Here is a 9,026-nt window from a genome sequence, read left to right on the forward strand (position 1 = left end):
AATTTTCTGAAGATGGAGCTTCTCTCCCTCGATTGGCATGAAAAATCAAGCTCTCAACAACTTCCAGGGGCTTTGCAACATGAGGCTTTTAGGGCTATTCGGTAGATACCATGATGAAAAATTGGGGAACGTTATTAGAATGTTCACCTCAAAATCTAAAGTGGTTGTCAAATGAAAACCGCATTCAAGTAGTGATCTAAGTAGTCAATAAGGAGGAGACAAACACTTGATTTACCTGGGATTTACCTCGTAGAATATTTATCAGTGTTTGGTTGCCAACCTCGTAGAGTAGTGGGAGAGGATGTCATTACCAGTATAGAAAGAGATTGAGAGATAGAGAGAGGGAAGAGAGACAAAAAGGACCAAAATTCTCCATGCCAAAGTCCACCTTTTTTTTTGGAGAAATTTGGTTTGGAAGGTATAAAGTGGGGTCATGGCTAAGTAATTGAGATTCTCTTCTGAGTCTACAAAAGGTTATAACGCATTACAAGAAAAAACATGGACGTAAAAAATAAAAGATTTGTTTTTCTAGCCATTTGTAACAAGCAATCAACAGATAATTTCTTCACCGGATGAGAGAGACCTTTCACAGTTAATGGTTAGCACAACAGGAGATCAAGTCAGGAACTGAAGAACAAAATTGCAGGTTATTTTGAAACCTCCATCTCTTTCTTGACTCGAGCGTAAGCAGATAGCATTGAGGACCGTATATTTGCTATTTCTATCAGAGTTTCGAGCGCTGCAGAACAAGAAAGAGCGCTGAATTGATCATTTGTTCCACATATATGTATGATCTGAACTCTATAAATTTATGTTCCATTGTCAGTGTAACCAAACCTGTCTCGAATGAAATTTGGGCCGACCGAAGCTTTGGGGAAACCAGAGTCCCAAAGACTGCAAGTGATTTAGATCTCTCCTTTTGAACCTACAAAAACATAATTCAGTTAGAAAGAGAAATTGATCTAAATTTAATACGAAGCATTTCCATCAAATATTAGTTAAACTTGAGTCATAAAAAATAATTTTAAAAATGTTCCCAACTTCCAAGGAGGATTATATGATCCTAGATGCCAAAATTCTACTACTACAATTTTTTTTTTCTTTTGTTTTTTGAGAAGGCTTAAATCTAAGTAACTCTTTTTTCTTTGGAGAAGGCACTACTTCATGTTTTAAGTGCTTAAATCTAATTAACTCACTTTTTAACACTTCTACAGACTCTTTAGAAAATAGATGTCTTGGTCATTGTTTTATGTGGAGATGGTCATGGAACAGGATGGAGACAAATGTGAATAAACTAAATTCTCATTCTGTACTAAATCTCATTGAAGCGTCTGGAAAGCAGTAATTGATAAGCGTTGTATGCATTGCCTTGAGCAAGATAGTTCATGTTTTCCAAGATTTGTAGAGCAGGGGGGTCAATATCAATTTAGAAGTCTTCAAACCCTGAAGTATACAAAGCTCCCCTCCCTCAATGCCATCTCAATATCTCATCCTATGGGTCTCTCTCCCCCCCCCCCCCCCCCTCTCTCGCTATTTTAGTTGCCAATGTTGATTTAAAACTGGCACTTCCTTATAAGAGATAATAATGAGGTCCTGAAGCAGAAAAATGGAATGGGTGCAGTTCTGGCATCAGACACGGTCTGACACAGAGAATAGGAACAGACTAAGTTTAACTTTCGGGAAATGATATCCCCCCCTCCCTTCCTCCTCTCTTAAAAGGATAAAATCCCCCCCTTTAACGGTTTCTGTGAGACGGGTTCACTGCTTGAGGATAAATTCACCCTCTGTAACGTTTTTCTTTGCCTTTAAAACTTACCGAATAACGTTAAAGAGGGGGATTTTATCCGTCAGAGAAGGGGAAGGGATATCATTCCCCTAACTTTCTTATCCCGCACAAGGACTATGCACTAGAATACTCAAAAGTATTATCTGAATATTTTCATCTGTAAAGGAAGTCAAAAACATGAAAAGCAGTGCCGATGATTCCTTACTTGATCATCAACAATCAGAGAAGCTTCACTGGCAGATGATTTTTCTTCCCCGACTTCTTTGGACAAAGAGATTTCTTCCTCGACTTCTTTGGACAAAGAGAAATGAGAAAATCAGCAAGTGAAGTCCATGCACTTACCATGGTAAGGAGCAAAAGAGGCCATATAAACTATAATACATAACAAGGGAACAGAAACACGCACAATCTGTGGTCTGCATAATAGGTAATAAACAATAATACCAGAAATTTGGGCTGTAACTCGATGCCGTAGCTGAGAAGTACTGAACTTTGTATGCAATTCTTCATCAAGTTCTACCTCCTCTGAGTAACTTTTTGCATCATTCAGAGATGCCCATTTAGATAGAGCAAAATGTGGTTGATTCATCACAGGGTCTTCTGCAACTGTTAAGACACTTAGCAATTCATTCAATCTTTTAATAGTAATGCAGAGCACAAAGGCAATGAGAAATATGTCAATTTCGTAGAAGTGCCGATCTTAAAATGCTGTAAATGAAATGGAAGTTTAATATATTCATCAATACCAGATAGAGATTCATCAACTGATTGTTTCACTTGCAGAGTAGTAGCAGCTGGGTGCAGTTTGAGGTCAAACAATGCACTACTAATGCGAGACGTACCCATGGAATGCCGTGCACTGGCTAATTCCAGCCATCCCTGTAAAAAGGAAAGCTTTTAAAGCCAAGATATTTGAGACTAGAAAGAATTCCAAAACAATTATTTTAGATCCTAATGGATTCTGCAAGTACAAGGCATACTATAGACAATATGGGGGACAAGTAGCAAAATGTTTTCCGATTTCCATCCCAAGGGAATGATTAGATGCAGAAACCATCATAATAAAAGATCACCATGTGAGCACAAATAGGCTACTGGGTACTATTCAACGGAGATACCAAATGAAATGCCCTAGTGGATGATGCAAGAGCCCCAATCTTCAAGATTTGAGAGAGAAATACTTAACCATTAACCACAAAAATCTCAACTATATACATTTACTAGGAATGAGGGAACATTTTTTTTTTGAATGGCAAATTAGGAATGAGGGAACTAATGTCTGCTTAGATGGCTTTTTTATGCAAACTTTGTAGTGAAACACTAAAACCTAAAACCTAAAATCAAGTGAACTATTTTTTTTTTTGAAAATTAAAGTGAACTATGTTTAATAAATAAAGCTTATAACAATATATGTTACTGAAGATGAAAAGTCCTTGAAGGAAACAAGCCCTTAAGAAAGAAAAAGGTTACTAGGAATGAAGTCTGGAGTAAGCATGCCATAAGGGAAATTGTCCTAAGCACCTAACACGTCCCTTTTCTCTTCCTAGCCCATTACCTATCAAATTGAAGATGAACAGTCCTTGAATGAAACAAGCCCTTAAGAAAGAAAAAGGTTATTAGGAATGAACTCTGGAATAAGCATGCCATAAGGGAAATTGTCCTAAGCACCTAACACATCCCTTTTCTCTTCCTAACCCATCACCTATCAAATTGTTCTACACCAGTAAAGCATTATGTTTTAGAAAGATTTGTGGTTAAAAGAGGTTCCCTTATGGCATGATTACTCGAGTTTATAAAGGATAGTTTTTCATAGAGAAGTGAGTATGAGAGAATGTTATAATAGCGTGGGGGGAAGGGTACAATAGGAATTTGGCATTCAAGTTGTCTGCATTTCTTCAAAGAAGTGTTGTTACGAGCCCAATAAAAAAAGTGCTGTCACAGCCATTTTGGGTAGAAGGCGATTCGATGATATGATTGCTTGGTTGTCAAGGGCTATCCTAGAACCCTTGGCATCTCACGAACACCATGTTTTCAATAGTATCTCATGAACACCGTTATGGAAGTAATTGATCTTTTTGGAGGGTTAGTTCTAGCTCCCATGATTTAGCTCGATGATACCAATGATATAGCGGACACTTGTTAGAAAAGACATGAATAGAGATGTTAGTGCATTGTGCCCTCATAAGCCATTTCATTTGTATATTTGATTTGAATTAATGATAATTTTAATAGCTTACAATATCATGATTGTTTATGGGTGTGTTAAGCATAAGGTTTCCTAAGTAACTCTGTAGAGACAACATGCTTATGATTGGAGAATCATTGGCAAGAGAAATGGAATATCAGTTTTCTTGTAAACCTAAAAAAGTTCTCAAGCAAGAATGATGACTAGAAAAGACATGGATAGAGATGTTAGTGCATTGTGCCCTCATAAGCCATTTTATTTGTATATTTGATTAGAATTAATGATAATTTTAATAGCTTACAATATCATGATTGTTTATGGGTGTGTTCTCTTAACATCATATATAATATTAACATAAGGTTTCCTAAGTAACACTGTAGAGACAGCATGCTTATGATTGGAGAATCATGGGAAAGAGAAATGGAATCTCAGTTTTCTTGTAAACCTAAAAAAGTTCTCAAGCAAGAATGATGACTAGACATCTTGTTAGATTATGGTTAACACATTTATTGCTATATGATAGGGTGGCTTATCTTAGTCATTTGGGTAGAAACCCTAAGAAGACATGTGGGTGTATACAATACATGCATACACTGAACATGATCATCCATAGGTCACCCAATAAAATGATCATTGTTAGATGATTAGGATTGTTATATTTATAGGATCAGATAATCCCCATAACTGAGGAGTCCACATTATCCTGTGTATCATCTGTGAAGTTTTGGTATTATCAAACGGTGAAGCCTAATCAAGGGAAACATATTGGTATGTTGGTTTGCACACATGGTACATATGCGTATGTTGGGTAGCACACATGGTAAATAAGATATATGCAGTCTTTGAGTGTTACCAGGGGATAGTTTGGGACAGAATGCTCTCTACAAACCTCAAAGGTGTAGAAATAGTTTTTTTTTAACCTTTTGGGCAGATTGCTGGAATGTTTCATAACTCTGGTTCATCTCAACTGGCAGATCTGGACCCCTGACGCGAGAGGCCTCTTCACAGGCAAACAGAAATTCTCGGATCTTTGAAGATGGAGCTTCTCTCCCTAGATGGTTGGCATGGAAAATCAAGCTCTCAGTAGCTTCTTGGGCTTTACAACATGAGGCTTTTAGGGATATTCAGTAGATACCATTATGAGAAATTGGGGAAGGGTATTAGAATGTTCACCTCCTAAATCTAAAGCGGTTGCTCTCTTGGAAACCCTTGCAAGGCGGGCATTAGTGGCATTTTCAGGGACTTCAGAGGCACCATCATCTACTCTTTTGCTAGCCCAATAGGGTTAATGGATGCCTATGAAGCGGAGCTCTGTCGTTCTCCATAGGAGCATTTGCATCTTGTACATGGGCCATCCTAACCTCCTGATGTTGAAATAGTGATGTATACTCACCTCATTTTTTGTTTGGCATTTCCTTTTTTTTTTCTTTCTTGGAGTGGGTCCCACTTGGTCTTCAAGTAGGGTGTATTTGTATATAAAAGCAAGAAAGGGTTGAAAAGAGATTATGTGAGAACTTCAGAGGCTTGGAGAGAGAAGAGAGGAAAAATCTAGGGCAAGGAAAGATGGGTTTTCTCTTGGGGCTCTAGGAAGGGGTTTTGTGGTGAAACAAAGATAAGGATTTCTCTTTTTCTTCTTGGTCACTTAAGGTGGTTCTTCTACCCAAGGGTGTTAAGAAAGGTTAGGGCAAAAGAGAGGTTTCTCTTTGGGCTCATGGAGAGGGCTTTTGTGGTGGAGCAAAAGCAAGTCTTCCTTCTTCTTCTTGGATACTCAAGGCATGAGGCTAAGTGAAGAGAAAAGTTAGGGCAAGAAAGAGGGTTTTCTCTTGTGGCTCTTGGAGACTTTTTTGTGGTGAAGCAAACGAGGTGTTCTCTTTGTTCTTGGCAACTATCTTCTTCTTCCATACTTCTTCTCCATTGGGTTTTCTTCTTTGCAAGTCAAGCATAGTGTTGGAGGGTTTCCAAAGAGCTCATATACTCGGTGTAGAAATTTGAGTGTTGCTTTGGGGTTGCATAGAAGGTTGGAGAGAAGGGTTTATCCGTGGCTTTTACCGGCGGAGATAACAATGTACAATTTTGGTTTTAAATAATGGATTGTGTGTTGCCTTGTCCGTGGAGTAGCCCATTGTGATGAACCATGTATACTCTTGTCTTCTTGTGGTTGCAGTTTGTTGGTATATATTTTTCTCCATCTTGTTGTGCAAGATCTTGGGTATTTACGTGTATTTGCGGGTGGAAGATTAACCGGTGTTATTGTCAGTGGCTCTCGGTCGCTACACCTGAAGTGTACTTGTAATCCTCTTTTTAATATCGTTATGGAACAAAGTCCCCTAGTAAAAAAAAATTACCATGGGAATTTCATGATTTTAGGCTTTTAGCTAATCCATCAGCAATCAAACTAGACACCTAATAGTTCTATTGTAGGTTGAAACCCCCAGAGAACAAACAATATACCACAAAATATAATATTTCTTATGTAAAGCCTTCAATCTTGGATCCGAATTGAATGTTTATAAAAAAAATGAAATTTACCCACACATTTTCATATAAAATCCATTCCCAAACAATACAGTCCAACAATTACAACACAGCCATTAACTCTGCAAATAGCAAACCCATCTACTTACAAAAAAGACCTATGATCCTTGGAATACTGAAATACACCCAACCACAATTAAAACAAAACTAAATAAATCCAAATAAAAGGTGATTGTCTTGCATGGGTAGATTACTTCGCAGATTTGGGATAACATGGGTGTTCCCGGCTAAATTCTTAGAGCTTTTGGAAAGCTGGGCATTGGCGCCGTGGAAAAGTAAAGGTAAAATTCTTTGGAATGTTTCCTTTCTGGCTACGATATGGGTCCTTTGGAAAGAACGTAAATCAAGAATCTTTAAGGGATTCTCGAAAGGAGCCCAATTCATGTTCAATAAGGTAATTTCCCTAGCTATTTCATGGGTGAAAACTCTAGAAAGCTTCAGGTTTGTATTGACATATGAGTTATGGCATGGATGGCAAGAGATTTGTAGCGCTTCTAGTAAGGTGCCCAAAGTAATACTAGTTTGGACACCTCCGGCACGTGGAATTTTAAAGTTGAATTTTGACGGTTCTAGCTTGGGTAACGCTGGACCCTCGGGGATTGGAGGTTTGTTGCGGGATGAAGAAGGGGGAGTGAGATGGGACTTTAGAGGCCCGATTAGGGGTGGCAGGCGCTAACGAGGCGGAAGTTCGTGCTATTCATCGATGAATTAAAATGCTCCAAAATGTGGATTTGAACAAGGTAGTAATTGAAGGTGATTCTCTTAATGTCATTAGGTGGCTAAGAGGATCACTCGTGCCTCCTTGGAGATTTGCACCCTTCTTTGATGAGATACAGGATAGATTGGGATTGGCATCGGTTTCATTTAACCATGGAAGATGGTCAGGCAATGGGGAGGCAGAGACAGATTGGCCAGAGAAGGAGTATCAAAAGAGAGCTTAGAGTTGTTTGATTTCCTACCTCCCTAGCTTTAAACCTACACTATTTTGTTTTTCCTATCCTTGTTAGCTAGATTTTCGTTGTATTCTTGGGACCCTCTTGGTCTCGCTTTTATTAATGAAATCCTTTTACCATTAAAAAAAAGAAAAGGTAATTGCGCTGCAGATTTGTTGGTTAATCATGCTTGTTCTACCAGACTTAATGATACTTTTTGGAACTGGTTGGATCTCCCAAGAGACACGAGGAGAGGCTGTTAGATGTGATCTGATCGGTATTCCTAATGTTCGAGTCAAATAAGTATTTTATACTATGGTGTGATTTCTTTGTATCTAGTATGGGTTTTAGAGGCAAGGTGACATGTCCTCCTCTTGTACTTCTTTATTTCTATTAATAAAAGATAAATTCCGGGCTAAAAAAATAAAATTAAAAATTAAAAAAAATAAAAGATAACAAAGAGATTTCATGATCCAATCGTATTTAAAACTAAAAATTAAAAATTACATAAATGAATACTACATAATCCAAGAAAAAAAAAACACCAATAAAAGATTCTCATTCAATCAAAACCATATTTCAATACCCAAAGGACTGTAAAAAAAAAACCCAATAAATGCAGAAACATGTGAGAGTAGTAACAGATCAAATCCAACCAAGCTCTACTTTCAGGGAAAAGGAAAAAAAAAATCAAGGAAAAAAGAAGAAGAAGAAGAAAAGGAACCCATTTTTACCTGGCGTAGGGTGGAAGATAAAGAATCGAGGTGGGTGAGATAAGTGTCCATGGAATCAAGGAATTGTAGAACTTTCTCATCATCTTCTCCTCTCGTATTTTCAGATGTTTGGGTCTTATTTTCCATGGAATTCAGAGGAAGCATCCTTTTTGTTACGAGCCCTGGTCATTTGTGTTAAAATGGTATAATAGGAGGCCTTAAACTGCGCTCCCCTCTAAAATGCGCCGTGGGGCCCACCATGCAAGAGGCAAAAATTATGGGAATGATGGGGCCCCGAGCATTAAGAAAGGAGGTCTAAAATGGTGCGACCAACCACCAAACCTAATGCATATGTTTGGATGGAGGTGATGGACCCCACGTATCAATAATATTAGGGTAAAATGGTGGGCTCCACCCTATGCATAGGTTTGGGTAGAGATGGTGGGCCCCACCCACCAAAACCTAAGCTGTGTAATGAGATGTAAAATGTTGGTCCCATCCATAATATCATGAGATGTAAAATGGTAGGCCCCACCATTTGCATGGCTTTGTGTAAATAAATTATCAGAATTTCAATGATCCAAATCGCATGGTGGGTCGGTGATCTCGTAAGGTTTTAAGGTTGCCAACTGATTCCTTGACGAGGATAATCAAGATCAGATGGTTGGGACATTGATCACACAAAAATTTGAATGTGGAGACCATAGTTACCTCAAGGAAAAAATAATGGAAAATCGTATGAGAAATGCATCGGAAACATTTCAATGGAGAAGCACACATGAAGCACAAAGGAAAACAATGAGAGACTCCATTTCAATTTATAAATGATCCATAACCATATGATCCAAACAGGGCTTATGGAAAACAATCGCGGA

General features: G+C 38.2%; 1 protein-coding gene across 3 annotated transcripts; it reads right to left on the reverse strand.

The window, feature by feature from the left end:
• Positions 1-426: 426 nt before the first annotated feature.
• LOC143864228 (coiled-coil protein) lies at positions 427-8,343 on the reverse strand. 3 transcript variants are annotated; one of them, XM_077375123.1, is made up of 6 exons: positions 8,173-8,343; positions 2,533-2,665; positions 2,231-2,386; positions 1,992-2,077; positions 838-925; positions 427-739 (listed from the first exon to the last, which is right to left on the reverse strand). In XM_077375123.1, exons 1-6 carry the CDS (start codon positions 8,314-8,316, stop codon positions 648-650), a joined length of 699 nt encoding a protein of 232 aa, XP_077231238.1. In that variant the 5' UTR covers positions 8,317-8,343; the 3' UTR covers positions 427-647. The 3 variants fall into 3 exon arrangements, with proteins under 3 accessions (XP_077231238.1, XP_077231237.1, XP_077231236.1); XM_077375122.1 differs by having other exon boundaries at positions 1,992-2,074; positions 2,231-2,392; XM_077375121.1 differs by having other exon boundaries at positions 2,231-2,392.
• Between the last annotated feature and the right edge of the window lie 683 nt (positions 8,344-9,026).

This window comes from Tasmannia lanceolata, unplaced genomic scaffold (assembly GCF_043159265.1).
Source record: "Tasmannia lanceolata isolate RefF3 unplaced genomic scaffold, GAP_Taslan_0.1 ptg000048l, whole genome shotgun sequence".
NCBI classification, from domain to species: Eukaryota; Viridiplantae; Streptophyta; class Magnoliopsida; order Canellales; family Winteraceae; genus Tasmannia; species Tasmannia lanceolata.

What these genes read in the sequence shown, in the direction of transcription:
- LOC143864228 (XM_077375121.1), bottom strand. Translation starts at nt 8,316, where the DNA reads ATGCTTCCTCTGAATTCCATGGAAAATAAGACCCAAACATCTGAAAAT. An exon ending in AGTTGATGAATCTCTATCTG is followed by an intron (nt 2,393 to 2,532) that starts GTATTGATGAAT and finishes GTGTCTTAACAG; the next exon opens with TTGCAGAAGACCCTGTGATG. An exon ending in CTCTGATTGTTGATGATCAA is followed by an intron (nt 926 to 1,991) that starts GTAAGGAATCAT and finishes ATGTTTTTGTAG; the next exon opens with GTTCAAAAGGAGAGATCTAA.